The sequence below is a fragment of the Aulonocara stuartgranti genome, assembly GCF_965226115.1.
Source record: "Aulonocara stuartgranti genome assembly, chromosome: 17".
NCBI classification, from domain to species: Eukaryota; Metazoa; Chordata; class Actinopteri; order Cichliformes; family Cichlidae; genus Aulonocara; species Aulonocara stuartgranti.
The window spans coordinates 31,366,968-31,388,569 of NC_138953.1; the positions used below are offsets into that span (position 1 = coordinate 31,366,968).

At 40.1% G+C, this 21,602-nt stretch overlaps 1 protein-coding gene and 2 long non-coding RNA genes across 3 annotated transcripts; 1 reads left to right on the forward strand and 2 right to left on the reverse strand.

The window, feature by feature from the left end:
- Nucleotides 1-139: 139 nt before the first annotated feature.
- Nucleotides 140-1,749, forward strand: LOC309692221. The gene is made up of 3 exons (XR_014272249.1): nucleotides 140-244; nucleotides 349-416; nucleotides 1,444-1,749. It is a non-coding gene; the product is annotated as an uncharacterized lncRNA (long non-coding RNA).
- A 3,956-nt stretch (nucleotides 1,750-5,705) lies between these two features.
- Nucleotides 5,706-6,794, reverse strand: LOC309692965 (uncharacterized protein). The gene is made up of 4 exons (XM_082511884.1): nucleotides 6,703-6,794; nucleotides 6,251-6,328; nucleotides 5,996-6,125; nucleotides 5,706-5,849 (listed from the first exon to the last, which is right to left on the reverse strand). Exons 1-4 carry the CDS (start codon nucleotides 6,763-6,765, stop codon nucleotides 5,758-5,760), a joined length of 363 nt encoding a protein of 120 aa, XP_082368010.1. The 5' UTR covers nucleotides 6,766-6,794; the 3' UTR covers nucleotides 5,706-5,757.
- A 1,860-nt stretch (nucleotides 6,795-8,654) lies between these two features.
- LOC309691711 lies at nucleotides 8,655-10,742 on the reverse strand. The gene is made up of 3 exons (XR_014272092.1): nucleotides 10,180-10,742; nucleotides 9,165-9,545; nucleotides 8,655-8,968 (listed from the first exon to the last, which is right to left on the reverse strand). It is a non-coding gene; the product is annotated as an uncharacterized lncRNA (long non-coding RNA).
- Between the last annotated feature and the right edge of the window lie 10,860 nt (nucleotides 10,743-21,602).

The following is a 21,602-nucleotide window of genomic DNA, read 5'->3' on the forward strand; positions in this document are numbered from 1 at the left end:
GGTTTCTGGTCTCATCCGCCTCAGTCCAGATCACGGCAAGCCCTCTTTCCTGGTTGGTTGATGAAGACCGGATCGACCAGGAAATTTTGATTTCATAACACTAGATGGCGCCAGACCGCCATCAGGTCCGACCAGGTTTTCCTCTGGCTCAGTGTTGTGTTTGTTTCTATGGAGGGATGCTGTCAGGGCCGTAACCGGAGCGTAGACTTTACTGAGGCCCGCAATTTCTACTGCTGGATAGCATGTAAGCCTATTCGCCTATAACTGATCACATGGCTGATCACAGTTTCATGCTCATCTCTGCCTGTTTGAACAACTCTGCTCCACGTTTCCTTTCTCTGATTTCAGATCAGCTGCACTGACTTCTCATATTCTTCAAGCTGCTGGACGCCTTGCAGTTTGCTTACCAGGAGAAGGTGGGTGTGGAAGATGCCGTTCCTTTTGTGCTGCACATCTGGTGCTGTGAGGATCAGGTGTTTTCTATTTCAACAATATCCAACCACTCCTAGAGACAAACTAACTGAGATGGAGTGGACCCAGACCTCTTCTGAAACAGTGACCAGCACAGGACACAGTGTGCTCTCCTGCCTCTTTCACCTTGTACTCTTCAGACCTCAAATACAAATCACAGTCATGGAGAAGGTTCAGATGGGCAAAGAAATGTCATGGTCCATGGTTGATCACACCTCTTAGTATCTTTATCTTTAGTTTCTTTCAGTTAATGCTTTTATTCTGTTTAGTTTCTTGCTATTTCCTTAGTCTTTCCTCCGTGCCCATCTGTGTCAAGCTTGTATGTTTAGCTTTCAGTTTTACTTTCTCTGGTCTCATTTACCCTGTCTACTTTTATTGGCTCTGTGCATTGTTTCTCAGCTCTGATCACTTCCAGTTCAGTAGTTATTCTTTGTCAGTGTCAGTGTTTTTCTGCCAGTTAGTTTTCTGTCTGTTTTCCTGCTCTTTTGTTACCCTTCGGACAGTTTCTTCGTTTGGGGATCCTCTTTCACAACTCATGATAAGCATCCCTGGACCATCACGCTACGACCACCATGTTTGATTGTTGGTGTAATGTTCCTTTAACCTCCTAAGACCCGAACTCTTCCACTGCATGCATTTTTAATTTCTCTTTGATATTTGGTCACATTGGGGCCTGATGAATGTAAAAACAAAGAATTACCAGATTTTTTTTAAAAACTTATTTTTGTTTTTAAGAAAAATGAGAGCCACAAATGAGGATATTCGTTTAAAATTTTGATAGAACAGTAGCACTATAATGTCCTCGTAAGTGGATATCAGGCCCTTGTAGAGCAAAACTGAGTATTTAGGTCATTTATTATTTAGGTTATTTATTTAATCAGGTCCTAGGAGGTTATTGAAATGCTGTGTTAGTTTTATGTAACAGGACTCAAAAGTTCCAAAAAGTTCAACTTTTGTCTCGTCGTTCCACAGGTTATTTTCGCAAACGTCTTGGGGCTCATCAGGAAGTCTTTTAGCAAATATGAGATCAGCCTCTGTGTTCTTTTTGATCAGAAGTGTCTTCTCTTCAGCTACCTCTCCTCCTTCAGAATTACAGCATCCACTTCTGGCTGCTTTGTTTGAACATTAAGAGAATTGACACAAAGTCAAAACAAAGCTGGGAGCTAGCCAGAAGCTGTACACAAACAGTACCAGACCTGCAGTGCTGGAGCAAATCTGCCTCTTTTAATAATAAAGTTACTTATGTCCTTTTTTCATATTAAATCTACATGTGACTTTTTCCATCACCAGGATCTCTTCAACCAGCAACCCAAGTCTATAGCTCAGTGTTTCAGTCCTTAGCAAGTTTTTAGTTACATTTTTCTTTGCCTCTGCCAGAGGATTCTTAAACAGGTCTTTTGGATGCACATGTCCTTGCACACGATCGCGAAATCGTATAACTAAATATTCCACTCTTGAACTTTATCTGTTTACTTTTAATTTGAGATCTTACAAAATACTCAACCTGGTTCTTTCAGCTAAATTGCATCAGTTTCAGTGATTGCAGTGCCTTGTTGCAGACAGGGCAATGTTGCATTGATATCATACTGCATCTCTTCTGGGATTTCTTCTTCCAGCCACCGTTCCCATTTTATTTGTTTACATATAAAGTCGAATATTCTCTAGAGTCTATCAAACTACAGTACATAGTAGACACAACTCTGGGAACTGCCTATGATAAGATAATGCACATGTCTTTATAATAGGATGTATTTTATCCTCATTTCTCTTGTATCTGTATCTGTAAATATCTAAAGAAATCCTGGTTTGTAAGATCATATGTGATTTTTATATCTTGAAAACTCTGCCTTTGACCCTTTTTAGTAAGTGTACACATGGCGGTAATACCTTTTCCCACAAACTGTTTAAAGCTGGCGTCAAACATCCCCGGTTTGAATTCATCTTCATGGGTGATCCATCTTAGAGGTCCAAGTCCTTATCCCAATTACAACTGCTTTACAACTGAGTACCATTTATCTAAAGTAAACATTATTATTAGAGGCTTTATAGTCTCGGGCCTCAGTCTCACCAGTACTGGCATGGATCTGTTTTTTTAAGGGCTTGAGTATCTTTCCTCAAAGCAACATCAGTAATATAACACTAATCAGAATCAGCATACTTTATTAATCCCTAGGGGAATTATATAGGTTACAGTTGCTCCTGTACCTTAATATTAACAAAAACAGACGAAACTATTTAACAATACAATATGTTAAGATATAAGGAACAGCACAATATATACAAATCACCAAATAATAAATATCCAGGTTTGACAGATGTGATTATAAATAAAAAAAATTGACAGCAGCATTACCGAGTAAGAAAGAGTGTGTGCAAAAAGGATGCAACTATTTCAGTGTTTACAGTGTTTAGATGGAGGAGTTTTTAGTAATCTCAGTCTCTCACTGAACGTGCTCCTGTAGCTAGCCAGCATGTCATGGAGTGTGTGGGAGGTATTATCCAACATTGTCTTTATCTTGGACAACATTCACTTCTCCGACACCACCTTAAGAGAGTCCAGCTCCATACCCAAAACATTACTGGCCTTGCGGATCAGTTTATCGTGTCTGTATAGACATACAGAGTCCTTATCCCAATTACTGTAGAGACATACAGACTCAGACTCAACATACAGACATGCATGATAGACAAGTTGTTGTAGTTGAGCTTGAAAATACTCTTATATTTGGAAGTACCATCCATCATTTTCTTCCTATTATCCGGGGCGGGGTCATGGGGTTTGCAGCCTAAGCAGAGAAGCCCAAACCTCCCTATCCCCAGCCACCTCCTCTAGCCACCGTCGACCTCTGAGATGCTCCTCATGTAATCTCTCCAGAGTGTCTTTGGTCTGCCCCGAGGCCTCTTCCCGGTCAGACATGCCCAGAACATCTCACCCAGGCTCAGAAGTACCATTAGATCTTTATTTTTAGGTAGTTGTAGTATAGTGTGACAGATGGTCTCTTTCTATCCCATATACATCTAGAAATGAGCTTATCCCATCTATAGAAATTGAATTGGTGTTATATCTGCTGGCACTGATTAAAATAGACATAGTAATAAATAACTAGAAATAAATTAACAAACAAAGAAACAATAGAAGATGTGGCATATATCCAACTTTGTTACAGTTAATTCTAACATTTAATCCGAAAGGGTGGTTAAACCATCGTTCAAAGTCTTTTCTTATGTTGGTATCAATATAGTCATGATTGCTTTGGTATAGTTTTGACAGATTTCTTTTTTTTAGTTACATTCATTTATTTGAGAGCTTTATCTTCTTTTGATCTGTTAAAGGGCTGGGTACTTGCTAAATATATCTAATATTTGGATCAACTGAGTACAGGGGTAAAGAAATCATAACACTGTCTATGAACGAGCTAATGGTGTGTATTTGATTGTTATCTGTTATTCCAGTTATGAGTTTACTTTGCTGGATCATTTGGGCAAGTTGTTCAATATCCAGAGAAACAGCGAAGGACTGAGACAACAGGCCCATCTAATCCCCTCTCTACTACAAAGCTCTTTATAAAGGATCCTTTGACTTTTATGCTGGCTGTGGGTTTGTTACAGAGAGACCTAATGCACCGAATTGATTTTAATCTCGCCTGCTTTCAAGCATAGAGACACAGGAATATCGACTGAAGATGGTTCGCATCACATTGACACCTACCCCAGCCTTCCAGAAGCCACAGTTATTTCAGGCTGGAGAAATGATCCTCATGAGATGTAATGAATTGGTGAAGTGCAATTATTGTTGCAGAAAAGAAGAACAATAAAAACTCACTGGATGCTTGTTCCTGGACTTCAAGCAGAGCTTGGGTTTAAGACCTTCATAAAGAGGTGCCAGTGAGCAAGCGGCCACATACTACAGGGCTGGCCTTTTACTGCAAGCTCACCTCGCCTTCCTGTCTCTCTTTGCTTTCACTATTCAATGAAGGCAAAAATGCCCCCCAAAATAATATAAAAGATCATCATCGCACAGCATTTCCCACAAGGGAGCCTACGGTCAGTAATAAAGCTCAATCAAAGCGAATCTTCTGTCTTCATATAGTTTCTAAAACTGACTGCAGACAGAATCTTGGGACTGATAAAGCACTACATGTCTGACATAGACTGGACAAAAAGGACCTGTATTGTGCATAATCTATCATTTAGGATGACCGCCCAAATGAACGTGTTTTATAATGAAGAGTTGTGTATTTCTGAAATTTTAGAAAGTAATATTTTACTTGTGTTGAAACATCATGTTGTATTTAAAGAAATTGCCTTTTGGAAATAAAGTTCCATCACCCAATCCTCAGTGGAAACTTTCAAACTAAAGTCTTAAAAATACACAATTGTTCAGGATGAGAGTTGTATGGAGGTGCACCTGAATCCTTGTTTCAAACAAATGTGTTGATGAATAGTAGATAAGCTTCAGTCAAGCTATAAGAGCTGTTGTCGAGTACACTGTGAAGACTCACATCTGTAGGTGCCTGCTTGACCTTACTTGGTTAAGCAAGCACCCACAGATGCAGAGACCAGGCTTTGAACCTGCCCCAAATCCATTTTAAGCGTGTTTTCCCCTGGTCTGTGTCTCGGCTTACCAGCATTCTCTCCACTGTCCTATCAAAATAAAGACTAAAAAGCTCAAAACACATATTAACATATACATAGGCAAGTGATTTAGGTGTATCATGTTTAATATGCATTTAAAAACGCATTTCTGTAGTGATTTTTTAATTCTTTTGTTTTTCCATCTACTGCACCATCATCAGCATTAAATGATGCTCGCTGACTTGTTACAGTGGACCGGATGGAAACTTTTAATGCAGAAAACAACAGACTAGGCATCACAACAGAGGCTGGTAAAAACATTAGGAAACTAAGCTTTCTTTCATTCCATTAATTCCATAAAAATGCAAATATTACATCTTTCTAGTGCATTTATCAAGTGACGACCATTCTCACAGCACCAACAGCTCATATATAAGTGTTTGGGTGACAGGACAGTCTAACTCAAAATTCCTTATGTCCATGAATTAGGACATGGGCACCTTAATTTGGGTCATCCAGAACACCCGTTTACAGTAACGTGCAATATTAGCACACAAATTCAACACAGGACAGCACAGGAAAAATCCACATTTTAATGCACTATATGTCCAAATGCAAATTATTATTTTTAAGCATCAAAACTTGTCCTGACACTCAAATGAACCATATCTGTAGCAAACTGCGTCTCCAAAAGCTCCCACAGCCACTTTGCTAGATGTTCTTGTGGACTTTGAGATGTATTTTCAGGTTGGATTTCTGAGCAAACGTCTTGTGACATGTTACACAGCTGTGAGGCTTCTCTCCTGTGTGCATAAACATGTGTTTTTTCAGTCCTGTACAACTACTGAACATTTTGTCGCATTGTGAGTCAGGGTTTTTTTTAAATAACTGAACAGCATTTGCATTAAAGTACACCTCTTTTCTTCTTTTTCATTACCCCGCAGCATACCTGAGACACTTGGCACTGGGCACAACTCTTCCAGTCGATAGAAGAACTCCCAATGACTGATCTCGAAGTAGCATTTGAATGAGATCCACCAATGGTGACTTTGAAATCTCCACCTCTTCATCTTGTTACTCTCACAAAGCCAAAAGGTATATTTACATACAATAAACAGTAATATCAGCATCTAAATTTGACAGCAAAATCACTTTTAAAGTGCAAAACATGTCAAACTAAGATGCTTAGTACACTGCATCTTACTTCTGCATCCACATGGTTTGTTGTATTCTGCTGGAAACTGTCACCATCATTCGTCTTCTTCACTATTTCAAGAATGAGCTGAAAGACATAAATTGGTACATTTATACTCGAGTCTTTACTTTACCCAATACTGGTGACTCACCGGCCTGCAGCTGAACTATAGTCAAAATTAAATACACACTGGCTTAAAGTGATTAACTAATTGCGCTTCCTGAAGTTACCAACAAGCTGCTGTAGGTTTTCCTTGAAGGATTAATTTAGAACTTTTCAAGGCTAAATAAATGAATTAAATGCATTTATTTGGTTTGGTCCTTCTTCATTCTGACCAAATGCTGTAAAATGTACCCAAAACAATTATAGATGCTCCTCAAAAATGTAATAGTACTTTTTTAAGATATAAAAAGAAAAGCCACAGATGCACACAATGAGTTCTGATAACCACAGTCACTCACCTGGGCCCTCAGTCCAAGGATCAGCTGAGTCTTACGTTTGTAGCCCAGGAGGTCTGGGATCATCTCTGACACCAGTGAGATGAATTTGGACAGTTTTCATACTCCCCTACTTTTCTCTCCTGAGCAACCTGCCACATACACTCTGACATCAGCCTGAAAGGCGGAACCAAGAGGTTCAGGGAGGACAGGGGAAGACGGAAATCTGACAAACACCACATTATCACCTTACAGCACTATACTGAGAGTTCTGCAATAATGAATACTGCGATTTATCACCTTTTTTTCCAACTGCAAATTATGCCCTCAAAACTTCGTCAATATGCATTTTATCCAATAAGATAATGTTTTCTTACTTTAATTATTACGCTGCAAAATGATAAGATAAGATAACCTTTATTAGTCCCACACGTGGGAAATTTGTTGGGTTAGGCTGCTGACCTTTGCCAGCGCCATCTTACCCTTCCGACCATACATACATACATTACTACATCACATGGGGAAGACAGGTCAGAGAAGTATAACAATGGAAAATGCACAACATGAGGAAAGACGAGGAGAAAATAATTACTCCCCCCCCCCAGACTGAGCTCCAACAGGGTGTAGGTCTGTGTCAGTGTACATGCATATTTGTGTTGGCAAAAGTCAACAGTCTTCGGTCGACGCGCGTGGCCTTGAATGAGGAGGGAGAAAGTCACAACACAGTCTTCTTATCTAAGGGAGAATTGTTATTCCCATCAGCTTTTGCCTTGAGCATCCAGCTGGCGCCAGAGGGCCGCATGAGATGAAGATGATAGCTGTTTTGGTTAGTGCAAACAAACTGCATCCAATTTTACTCTTGGTCTAATGTCCGTCACTGGTCACCAGGTCTCTCAATTCCTGTTGTTCTTCTTCAAGATGTTATCCATATAGCAGAGCCACGAGCTTCTCCATGATCTTATCCATGTTGCGTTCAAAAACACAGTCTGAGTACTCACAGCCCTGCCCATCGCCTATCATGTTGGCCAGCCTTGTGGGATTTTGAACAGCTGTAGCCGCTTCTTGTTCTTTGATAAGCCAGGTCCAAGCTCCAATCAGCCAGAACTCTGTTATCGTGGTTCCGAATTGGTAGATGTCGTTCAATGTCCTCCATCGAGAGTGTCGCCACTGACCATCGAGTATCCAGCAGCAAACGTCTCTGAGGGACAATCAGGCTCTCCCAAGCCCAGGAGGGTGTCAGTTGCATTAAGGGGCCAGTTGATCAAATTCATAATTCTTCTTTAGGTTTTTAGAGAACAAGTCTGGGAGACTCTCTTAGAATCAGAATCAGAAGGGTTAGAGAATAAGCGAGACTATACAAAAGACATGAGATGCCAAGCAGGAAAGATAAGGGAGAGGGAGAAAGTGCGACGCCTCCGTCAAGAGCCAAACATAACCAACACTGTCATAAATTCTTGACATCAGCAGTTAAATGGAATGAAATCGGCGACTCAGTATTGGGTGATTTTTCAGTTCCGACGATTTAATCCAAGTTTGCTCGGCTAACGCTATCCTAGGATATTGGTGCACTTGTGCTCTTTTCACTGTATTTCCACAGTATTCTAATTTATTTAATGAAATATTGATATCTGGTGTCCCTGTATTGATACAATATTGCAAATTAACACAATACGATGGCTGTATTGATATGCCACAAAAATTTCACCATGTAGTGGCACAGATTTGTAGAAGCTTCTTCCCACATGTTAAACCACACAGACGCAGCTATACAAACATGTTCCACTTATGGTGCAAGAGCTCAATTGTGACCACGCTTTTAAATGTTTATGGACACTGCAGTTGTTACTGTCAGCACAGTCTGTGTGTCAAAAGCTACATCAGAGTTGCCCTTGTTCATTGCACACAGGCCTCGAGGGAGAATTCAGCCGAGACAGAAATGGTAAGATAAATTCATGAAATAATAACAATACAAAATATATATTTATATCCTTATTTATCAAATTACATGAGCAGAACCAGCAATGTTGAAGCTCATTAATACTACAGTTCAAACAAATGCACCCCTTGGACCTTTGGCCTTCTTAATAATCTTCTTAATCTCCTGGAGATCGTTTTGAATAAAATCCTCAGTGGCTGTGGATGAGGATTTTTTCACAGTTGTTGATGCTGAGAAGGAGGGATTGAGTGGAGATGGCAACCCCTCTGTAGGCAATGCTGTTGAGCAGTGCGGTGAATCGCTGAGATCAACAGTTTTCTGGAGCAGGGTGACTGTATTGCTGCCTTCCTCTTCCTGCAACAAATAAGAGCTTGTTATAATTTCATGTACATTTGCACATCAGATGTAAAAGAAAATGTTCTTAAACCACCGATCTTTTCAGGTCAGCTATTCATTGAATGCTTGTTCAGCATCCTCATCAATAAGGGTCTCAGTGGAAGGGTGTATGTGTGTTTGCATATTGCTCAACGCTTTGGTACTAATACGGTACCTTCAAAGATAATTGACATTGCCTCTTCTGCAGACTTGGCATTTAACTCCCAGTGGCTCACAAAGTCGGAGAGCCAGCCCATCAAGGAATATATATGGGGAGCAGAAGCAAGGTTGCACAGTTTCTTCTCTTCAGCTGCAGCCTCTTCCTCATCTTCACGAATTTGTCTCTTAAAGATTTCCACTTTATCCAACAAACACTTTCACTCACTCCCAAATTCTTTGCAATTTCCCTCCACAAATTGCTGTCCTTTTCCACGTCTCTATTATGTGTTAAGGACCCATCGTAAAGACACGGGCAACGTTGCACCTCTTCACACAATCTCATAACGTCTATTTGAATTTTTGCAGGTTGGGTTAAAGACATCCTCTGAATTTCTGCCTATAATGAAGACAAAAGAAAGAAAAAGACATTAAACAAACAACCTAAAGGTTTCTCACATGACATCACATGCACTCAGGAGCTGTGTGCCATTTTGACACAACCACTCCATTCCCCGACTGCCTTTTTTGCTAGCGCACATCTTCTTCACAGGATCCACAGGAATCTTTTTTTCAGTTGAACCATACATTGAATTTTAAAAGGTCATTTCTTTAGCTTTGGGCACAAATGACCAAATTCCTTTTTCTGTCCAGGTTCCTAGAAACAATGATTTTATTTTGGAAAGAATATTTATTATTCCAAAGAGGTCTATTAGGCAAAGTAGTGCAATCACTTGCAACACAATGCTTATTTCTGTGAGTTAAAAATGATAACAGAATTTTTATTTTTCGCAAATACACAACAATGGCTGTATAAATTACACGTTTCACATTAGTGGGTGGGTCGCTGTCAGAAGTCGCTGTGCACGTGCAGTTGCCAGTCACACGCGCTCCTTCTTCTTTAAATACAAGACGACGGAGGTGAGAAACACGACAAAAGCCCGTTTTTGTTTTTTCTTTGTGTTTTTTTTTATGTAAACCTAAGTCCTTTAATAATATTATTAAAAACGTCAGTAAAGCTGCGTTCAATTTACCTCGAATGTCCGAGGTGGGAGTGTCATTGCTCAAGGTGAGCGCGTTCCAGTAGTAAAGTCAGAAAAGCAAAGAAAATGAGTATTTCTTTTGCACCATAGCAAATTAGAACCATTCGTACATCGCTTGTAATACAGTACAGTGCTTTGTTTGTCGCACTTAAAAACAAAGCCCACCAGCCATGACAGCGACTCTAACAACAGTGATGTGTTCGAGGAACCGCATTCCGCCTTTTTCCTGGCTCGGATAAAACGGTTCCACAAGCTTGTTTGCGATTTCTCGCCACGATAACAAGCGTTAATCCGTTTGTTCTTGTAAAACTCATGATCGTACAGGTTGGGATAAAGGGCAACCTGCTCAGCCAACTACTTGTCAAAGCCATTGTGTGATGGTCCCGTTTGGGAATTTGTTATCACTCGTTCGTCGAGATTTTTCCTCTTTGGGATGAACTCTGGCAGTAGGTTTCTTTTCCGGTTTAACGCGGCGTCTTTTACCAATCAGCGTTCGACCTGGGCATAGCGTCATCCAAGTCGAGCGACTGTAGGGGAGGACGACAGGTAAGTATTAAAATTTTATTAACGTTTTTAATGTCTTTCTTCATTGTTACCGTCGTTCTCTCATTGTTTGTTGGGTTACTTAATTATTTATTCTTCTTCTTCTTTTTTTTTTTAATTTTACGGCATTTTTCTCTTTCCCCTATATGTTTGTGTATTTGTACATATACATACCATAATTTATTTACATAGCACTTTAAAAAACAACACATGGCCGACCAAAGTGCTGTACAGCAGAAATACGAGAGAATACAAGAATTCTTGTATTATTACAAGCATAATAAATACAATAAATAAATAATAATACTTTTGTCTTAATTCAGGGGCGATTCTAGGTTTCAAACTTTGGGGGGGCTCAGCCCCCAGTCATAATGTCATGCATGTAGTAGTTGTATTTAATATTAATCAAATGTGCTGTCTGCAAATGGAATCATCCCTTTTCAAATTTGCAAACCTCTATTCCATTGGACTATTGAATACCTTCTGTCTAAGAATAATTCAGTGTGAATAATCAGAGATTTCAATACACCCGTTTTAGGGTGGAGCCTTTTGTTGCCAAACCCAAGGCAAAGGCTCAGTCATTAAAGAAGTCCAAGAACTCCCCAAAAGTTGGGGATTTACTTACCTGGATGACTGAGCATCAAGAAGTTAAAGAACTATTTGTGGCAAAGCACATCATTTCAGTCTCAGTCTTCAGTTAACCACATAGAGGCAGTCCTCCAAATCATCATGCACTTAAAGTAGCATTATTCAGTATAAACACTGAAAAATCATAGACAAAGGAAACTAGTAATAGAGTTGTTTTATTATGTTTTTAAACTTAAAATACAAATCCTCCTTTTGTTATGTAGTCTCAGCACAGAACATCATGTACGATAATTTCAAGAGTGGAGAATAGATTTGTAGTCCATCACATTAATGTAGTGGCAGTTATCATTTTCAGCCATGTTTAGAATGATATGAATCCTGCAAAATGCTATTAGTATCAATAGACTCTGTTTATGCTTTGTTTACCAGCATTTTTACAGTGTGCTACTGGAAAGACAGCAAAACATCCATGAAATACCATGGCTCAGTGTCTGAGTGTCTAAATGAGTCTCACAGTCCTCCCCAACCCCCCAGAAATGACCTCTGACAAGAAAACCCAATTCCTGCTATTCAACACTGAAGAAATGTCAACATTCACAAATTCTGCCAAATTGCAAAACACTAATAAAACCTCTGTAACTTTGTGAAAAACACAAAAGTCCAAAGAGTCGTGCTGACAAATTTGTTTCTTTGTCACAGCAGCTTTTTCTTTATCATGTAGACAAATAGATAAATATGTAACTGCTTTACGCTTGAGATCAAAGTAGGCTGTATGTGGCTGTCGATGTAAAATGAGTTTGACACCCTTTCTTTACCCTGGAACAGTAGGGAATACTGACATTAATGTTCCCTTCCTCCCAGATGGAGTTAAAAAATCATGTGTCTTTGGGAATGAACAATCTCCTCAGTCTGGAGCAGGAAAATGACATCAGCGTTTCTCTGAAGCTGCTCCTCTGTCTGGAGATGATGCTGTGGAGTGAGTGTAGTGGATTGACAGGAGTCTGCTTAGCACCCATCACGCTGCCACAATTGTCAGTCTATCCAGCTCCATACCAACAACAAAGCTTGCCTTCCTCTGCATTTTTCCAGATGTGAAACACTTCTTTATGCTTCCGCCCCCAGGCTCCAACCGGAGACCCTAAAGTCCACCATTAACTCCTTGGTTTTGCTGCTGTTAAGATGGAATTGTCTGGATTCACACCATTCAACAAAGCCTGCGATCAGTTTTCTGTACTCCTCGTCCTGTCCACTCCTGATACAGCCCACGACTGCAGTAGTGTCAGTGACCTTCTGCTTGTGACAGCACTCCGAGTTGTATATGAAGTCTGATTTGTACAGGGTGAGCAGGAACAGAGAAAGCACAGTCCCCTGCGGCACTCACACGTTACTGACCATAGTCACCCACCCATACTGAGGTCTGCCCACAGCGAAAAGCAAACAACAGTTTGAAAGCAAACAACTATTCGTAATCACTGATAAATTAGGTTTTTTGTGTCTGGCATTTATGTTTTGGGGTTTGGTATCCAAACTTTTCAGTACCACTGCTGAGGTTTAGCTAGGTTTTGCAGTTTATGCATTATTACAACTGGAAATATAAAAGTAAAGACTGACAGCAGACAAGATGAATCTGCACCATCAAACTCAGGTGTGGGACTGTGGGCTGTCACCTCTGACTTCCTCTACCAGAGAAGAAGCTGATGCAATTTAAAGTGCCAAGTCATCCAAATTATCAAAGCTGACTGGATACTGGAGGCTTCTTATATTTCCATTTTCCCCTGGGCAGCTCAAGACGATGGTTTGTTTGTAAGGCATCTTATATTGAGAAAAGTGGTAATAAAAATGTGGTATTGTTTCTTTTTTAATTTCGCAGGCAGGTAAGCAAGCGACCGGAGTTTATGCTAGCTGGTAAAGCAGCTTACACACTGGGCATATTGCCAGTCAGTTATGAGGATAATGCAGACAACTACACACTCAAACCCACACTTATGGCCTACTTAGAACCACCAACTGAACACACACACACACACACACACACACACACACACACACACACACACACACACACACACACACACAGAGGCGGTGTTACCGAACTGAAATGACTGGTATTATTGAATGTGCAGGTCATCAGCCAGGTCCCCTGCACTGAAACGTCACACTAGTAATCCCTCTTTAAATAACACCAGTCTTTATGAAGCTTTCGGTCACTGATCAAATGGTAAATGGCCTGTATTTGTATAGCGCTTTACTAGTCCCTAAGGACCCCAAAGCGCTTTACACATCCAGTCATCCACCCATTCACATACTGGTTATGGCAAGCTACATGGTAGCCACAGCCACCCTGACAGAGGCGAGGCTGCCGAACACTGGCACCACCTGGCCCTCTGACCACCACCAGTAAGCAACGGGTGAAGTGGGGGTCGAACCAGCAGCCTTCCGATTACAAGGCAAACTCCCAACTCTTGAGTCAATGTGAAGCTAAACTGGTGAAATTGGACTAAATGAAATTTAAAGTGAGTTTTGGATCCATGTTGCAGATAGTGTGATGTCAGTATGATACTGAACACTGAAATATGTCCATGTATTGAAATGCAATACAATAGATAAAGCTGAGCCTTTGAATCTTTGTACTTTCTATACAACAGATCTGGAAATTTAAGTTTGAAATGATCAACATGAGTCTTGCTGGACTGAGTTAATATCAAATATCCACAGGTAACCTATCTTCTCTGTTTGATCCATACTTCTAATCATATTTTTTTGTTGTCATTTACTTTTTGTCCTTTCCAGTTTACAGAATGAATAATCTTATTTTGGGCAAATTACAAGTGAGTGGTCAGCAAATTAAATTACTCTTTCCAGTGTTTTTAAGATAAACCTCACAAATAGGGGCATATTCATATTCATATTCAACTGAATTAAAATGTAGGCTCTATTTTTCTATATGATGCTCCATTACAAACAGTTTATTCATTCATCAATTTTCATCCCTGCTTCTATCCAAAAACAACGATTGGACGTGAAGCCAAGCAGTCGTCGTTATTACTGTATCTTCCACTACAATCTCATGTGCACGTGTACAGCTTTTACCACCAGAGGGAGACACATACCTTTTTATATCACAACTAAATGCGGACAAAACACAGATAAAGGGGCCTGTAAGAAATTCACTTCCCTAATGGCATTCCTCCCAGGAAACAGAACTCAATCATTTTTAACAGGCACTCATAAATTTCAATGAGTTTTTAATTAGGAGGAGCTCAGAGTAATTGTCTCCCAGGCAGTTTTAACAGGAGGAAGATCATGCTGACAGATTGACAGAGTCTGTGTGGCAGATTGCTGCAAATCACCTAATTATGAGAAGAAGTCAAACTTTCAGCTTTTGATCATGATTATTTTGGCTTTATTGGATAATTTCACCATCAACAGAGAAAGGAAGGGCTGCCGAGTGTCTGCATCAGAGAATCATGTGTGACGAAAGTCTCAGACTCATCTTCAGGGCACTGTAAATTTGTTTTTCTTGCCTTTTGTTCAGTTGTTTGTTAAAAAAACGCACAGTTAGAAACTTATATATGTTTAAAACTCAAAGGTTTGTTGAGTATTATACTATTTTTTTGTTAATGTTGCTTGCATATGATCTAAAAACCTTCCCCCGGGCCATGATTAAAATCATAGAAACCCTTGCTGAATTTTTCCATAAATAAGCTGAATTTCCTGCTGAGAAGTCTTTGAAATGACATCTGCGAAAAATCCAAAATCTATGAATATGGAAATATTATCAAATGAAAAATTTGAATTCTTAAATACTTCACTGAAATAGCCCCATTCCCAGCACTTTGTAGTTTGGATTTTAGTTTCCCAAGTTGTCCACTTAAGCAGTATCGGTCCAAATTTAGTTGAGAAAAATGGTGCTTACAGGTAAATACTCCGGTTTTGGGTGAGCTGGATTTGAAAACAAGGTGAACCAATGTTTTCTTTTGCAGAGTTACTCAGCCACGAGAAGTAACGTCACACATTTTTGAGTGGATTTGAACATTAATTAGAATTCATTATGCAGATGTTCTGCAGGCTCAAGCCCAATTTCTGTTTTACTTATAATTGGAAGAGCAGTTTTAGTTGTACCTCTAAGATTAAAAAAAAAAATCCCACAGGTTTCCAGCATCACCTGTGTTCATTATGTCTGTATGGTAGGTCACAGACATTATTATGCTTGCGGCCTACCCTGTATATCCTAGTGCTCAAATATATAGTGACCAGATTCTCTTTGGACTCAAGCATCAGAGCTGTTTTAAGATATTGTGTGTGTTCTGATTTCTTTGTGTTTGATTAGAATTATTTATTTTGCTTCGATGACTATACTCTCCTTTCAAGCCTGGTCACAAAGATTTGGCTTTAGGAGTTGACATTTGTTTGGACAATATCTGTGAACTTCTATATTTAGGATATTTTGTTGTTCACGTCTATAAGAGTGAAAGAAAAATAACAGGCTATATTTCCAGGATCGAAATAAGACGCTTTTAGAGTCACTGCAGCTAGAGAAAGCACAACAAAATTAGCTGTGTACAGTTAAAAATCACATTTCACACACTCAGACTTGCTAACAATGCACACAGATAGCAATTAGACATCCTCACATGCTTGTGGAATCATGCCAAATAATATGCATTTACACTCATTTGTAGAGGCAATATGCGAGTAATTGTGTCTACAAATCATCCACTCATTCACAGAGGGGTGAGTTCCAGCTTTCTGGATGCATCTGACTTCACGGGTGGAGTGTGTCCTGAAGATGTCCTCCAGTGTGAGTACATCCGATGATTTTTTATAAGTTGCTTATGACTTTCTGGACACTTTTCCTTTCAGCCTTTGTACTGTAGTGTATGGTTGTATGTTAGAACACTTTCATTAGTGCAGTGATAAAAGGTCTTGAACAGCTCTGTGGACACATTGGTCTTCCTAAGTGTCTTTAGTTAATAGAGCTGCTGTTGGGTCTTCTTTATCAGAGCAGTGGATTTGGCTGTCTGTGTGTGGTCCAAAAATGTAATAGCAGAAGATCCTCTCCTCTATCCCTGTCTTTGAAAATTAGTCAAGAGAGGAACCTCCTATCCATTTCTTTTTACAGATCTAGAGATGATCTTTTAATTCTTCAAAAAGAATTAGACTTCTGTATTTTTGTGGCAAAAACACTGACATGTAATTCTTCTTTAGCCAAGTGGTTTTAAGAGTCTGTCATTTTGATATGAATATAAATTAGATGAAAATCCTTAGTGAACTTTTGTATGACCATTATGAAGATTGAGTAAGAAGCCAGTTAGCTTATCTTAGATCGTATATGTGGAAAAGGCCGCCCTGTCTCTGTTCAAAGTATAGACTATATAAAAAAGATGGACAGAGCCTCCAGGTTTGCAATATGAAACCAATGCAGAAGTACTTTAAACCTGCATTTCTTCTAATGGACGTAAGGGGGAGTCTTTCCCGATTTCAAAAACAAGTGCAATAGTAAAAGACTCTATAAATGCTTTCCAAATGATTAAACAGCTTAAACCCCAGACATGCAGACGTGCAAACCAGTTGGCTACTGCCTGGTAACCACTGGTCGCTAGGGAAAAGTGAAAACTCAACCAGCTGTGAATGATTGCTGGAGGTTGTTTGCCGTTGCTAGGTAAAATTGGTTACAAAGAGGCCTGCAGTATATGGTGTATGGGGCTGCTGAAAACCTCCTTCCGAGAGCAGATTGCCTCATTTGCATGGAAGGTGTCTGTAAACAGAGTGAAAGGCAAAAATGAAAACAGAGAATGTTCACCTTCAAAGTAAAAGTCGGTCCTTTTTGAAATATGTTGGCTTCAGCAATAATTCAAACTTTTAATTTGAAGGAGAACATTCTCCACTTCCAGTTTGAGTTTCCCTTTCTGACCTTTCACTGCATTGCTGGCTTGTTAGTGAGTGTTGCAGACAAGCTTGCAACCAAAACAATCACAAGTAGGTTTTTGCAGCAGCACCCCCTTTAAATCTGATGCTGCATTCCAAACACCTCAGAAGTTAAAAATCACGTTGGAAAAACAGGAATTAGTTTTGGTTCTTAGCGAGGTAGAGCCATTAATGTATCGCTATCAATACAGCATAATTCTTAAAAGCACCGCTGCACCACATTCATGGACAGAGCTTGGTCAGTGCTCTGCATATGGCTTATTCAGTGAGTCACAAATACACAAATGTAACAGTACAGATGAACAGTCTTACAATTTTACTGCTGCCACCATGGCTTGTTAATTCAGGGTTGGTGGGGCTGTTCTGGTTCTCTGGGTAGCAAGTTAACATGGCCTTCCAAATTAAAATTCTGACTGGTACTTGAAAATGCTGACTTAATCTGGAGCGTAGCATGATTTCACCCAGCAACAGCCAGCAACCTCCAACACCCATTTGGGGAAGACACATTCTTCCTTAGCATTTAGAGGTTGCCAGGGGATTACTGACTGTGTGACTGAGACCTAAATTACAAAATTACGTTTTATATCAGGGTTTCTGTTTGGGTGTAGCCAACGACAAATGAGTTGTAGGAGATCACTGTAGGCTTGAGTGTTAGGACTAGCTTGTTCTTGTCTTTATGTTAGAAAATAAATGACTTCTGGATCCAGATGCATGCTGGCATCAACCCTTGGATGATAAACTAGGCCTTCAAGAATATTACTAAAACAAGATAACCTTGGACCGAAAAAAATATGGATAACAGGCTGCCAAGTACATTTGCTTGACTGAATTGCTGCTAATACAGCAGGGAGATGAATAACATTGAGGTGCACTAAAGCGGACAGTGTAATAACAGTAATCACTTTGTGGGGTTCAATTACAGCAGTAAAACAAAGGTCACTGACATCTCTTTTCAGGACTCATAGATATTAGGAAGTATTTACTGTTGGTAGATAATTTAGTGAGATAACCCTGAAGGACTGTAGCTGGTGGCTGTGCAGGGACATCCAGAGGTATTTTGTATGTGTGCGAGCACATGAGCTTTGACTTGGCAGGAGACACTGGACAGGTGGATGCTCAGCCAGCCAAAGTCCCATTACTTGCTCAGGGGGCAGCAAGTGTGTATGTCCCTGAGTGTGTGTGTGCGTGCATGCATGTGGTAATTACTTTTTCTCTCTATGTGTGTCTGTTTGTGTGTGTGTGCAGACAGAGTGATTAGAGATGGGTGGCGGGTGGAGGGCTTGTCAGAAGTTATCTTCCCATCTCATCTCATCATAGGCAGTCTGGCGGATTCCCTCGATGGCTCAACAGCCCGACGCCGCAGTGCTGCTGTCAATCGGGCCGTCAACGCCTGCAGAAATCGATGCCAATCTCCCTCGGTTTCTATTTTTAACCGAGGCTTAGCACCCAGGCCTTTGATAAGGATGCTGCCTTCTTTTGGCTCTCCTCCTCACCTCGGATGAGCAGCCCCACTTCCGACCTCGTTCTCGTCCCCTGCTGATGAGAGGTGATAAGAAACAGACAAGATAGAGCGAAATGCACACACCGACCTGACACTCTGAAAGAGCCTTTCATGATGGAGAAAATGATTATTGTTAGCACAGTTATTGATAATCAGGCTGTAATAATGCAATGTGTGGGAGAGGCATGATTGCATTTAAATTGTTACCTTTATCAACTAAAGTTAGCCACAGGTAGTACCGCTGCTACTGATGGATCTGCTACAACCTTAAAGAAAAAAACCTTTTCATCTTTTATTGGAAAATATACAGGACAGGAAAGAAACCTGATTAAAATTATACCTCATACAGAGATGAATCAGCCTAAGTGCAACAATAAAGAGCATGAATTAAATGAAAATTAAAGAGCTCCAGATTTTTTGATGAAGTGGTATTAGACATGTTTTAACTGTTTCAGAAAAAGGAAAGCTTAACATTTGCATTCATGAGTCTCTAGGCAGAATCCATTTGTATATATGGATAATGTAATATGATGGAAAGCTCCAGAACACACTGAATGGATCTTAAAAGGAGCCAGCTTTGCTAAATGTACTATAACAGTGTATTTTGAATATGCTGTCTCTTTATTGAGGAATTTGGTGATGCATTATGCTACATGAGTTCAGACTTCCTTGAGTTTTCAGGATCACGTCTTTGCTATTTGACAATGATGCTGCCCTCCTGGCTTTAAGTGGTACTTCCAGCTTTCACTGAGGCGTTTGGATCAGAGTGTGAAGCAGTGAGGATGTGAATTAGCACCTCCATGTCTGAAGCTACAATTCTCACCCGAAAAAGGGTGGCGTGCCGACTCTGGGTGCTTGACAGAAGAGGTGAAAAGAGAGCTGAGCGTAAAAGGGAAAAACTATTGATTTACCGGTCAATCAATGTTCCTACACTCACCTGCGCTCAAAGGCTGTTAGTATAGTGATAGAAAATAAATGTTGTGATTACACGAGATACGTGGAACCTTAAGAGCTTCCGCTGATAAGTGTCGGCGCCCGGCCTTTTTTGCTAACTGTGAGGATCATTAAAAAAGAGCCAGCTATGACTGACTTGGATACCTCGTGAACGAGGTGCTTCAGGCATATCTTACTTGGTTGGACACCCCGGGGCAGAACCTGGACATGCTTGGGAGACTATGTCTCCTGGCTGGCATGGATGGTGGTTGGTGGTTGTTTACATAAGTATTCGTAGAAATGACAAATAAAATGGAAGTTGTTTGTTTCAGGGTAACCATAACCTCATCCACTGATTTTAGGAAAGATTGCCTGATAGGCAAAACAACTGTCTCAGGGTCTCAGACTTTATACTGTAACACTCAGTGGAAATGTCTTGGAGAAGTGACCTAATTATAATATTAATATTTTAAATAAATGCCCTTACACAGTGCTTGGACATCAGAAAACCTAGGAAGAGCCTGTGATCCAGTAAATTAATGTAGCTGCTATCAGTATACTCTGTATTCAGTTGGAACTGGAGGCTTAAGAAGGACATTTTTGACCTCCAACAATATTATATTTTGTTTATAACCTTTATTATATATAAAAATTTTACTGTCTTTAATGTTTGATTCTGTTTGTCTTGCTTCTAGTGGTGGATGTCAGCCAGCTGAGGTTGCTCCTTATGCTCAAATGACCCACATCTATTCACTTCTTGCACTGCTGATATTGCTGTCTTTCACACGCTACTGTTAGTTCATTTTTCAGTTTTTCTTTCATTTCAAGTAATCTCATTCTAGAGAGCAAACACGTTTAGTTTAATCTTGGCTTCTTTTGGCACTCACAGCTTGGTTATGGTACTGGCAAATGTTTTGTGGGCCAGATGATGTCCAAATGTCACCACACCTGACATCTGGCCCATATAAGGTGGAACTGTGGCTGAGTCGAGGCAGCCAGACTCTCCCCAGGTTGCTGCCATCAGTCAAAGCCAAATGCTGTCAATAGAAAACTGCACATGTGGACTACACGCTGTATGGGCCAGATGCTCGGGGTTACTGTCTTTGAGCCAGTTTGTAATAAATCCGATGTAAACTTATATAATATTGAACTATTTGCCATAAATACGCACCATTAATTATTATACAACCTTCACGTCTCATGTTTTTGAATGGTCATAGCAGAAGAGGCACAACAAGGTTTTGTATCCCAGGCGTCCACTACCTCTATTAAAAAAGGAAAAACCCTGCTTGAAGTTTAAGTGCCTTGTGGAATCTATGCCAACAAGGACCAAGGATGTGGAGGTGTTTAATGCTGAGTATTTTCCCCCTTTACTACACTATATATCTATATATACACTGGAGTAGCATACCCTAGTGTCAGCAACTCAAAACTCTTATTAAGAACAGAACAAGACAGAATGTACCACCTGTCTACTGTTTCTCCTCCTCCTACACTGCTCAAACTTGTGTTGTGTGTGTTTTGTAGCCGGCTGGGGATCTCCTCCCCTCTGTGGACTTGGAGGTACTTTGTCACAGCTCATTGTAGGAACTCCTGGAAAATTAATTCCCCCCTCAAGAGTTTGACTTCAGATGTTGCACATTAATAATCACTATTGCCTCGCAAGAGTCTACGTCGACAGCAATCATGTGCTGACAAGAGGGAAGTTGTGCTGGGAGTTGTTGGAAATGTATCATGGATTAATCGTATCTGGCACAATGGTAATGCTGAGGAATGAAAAGTGTTTGCGGTTTTTAAATCAATATCTCGCATTAATTCAGAGGACTGGTTTCAGAAGCGGAGGATGTTGTTGCTTTGATGATATCTAGAGTTTCTCTACACTTCATCTTACTAATTTGGCCATAACTTATGATTATGTTGA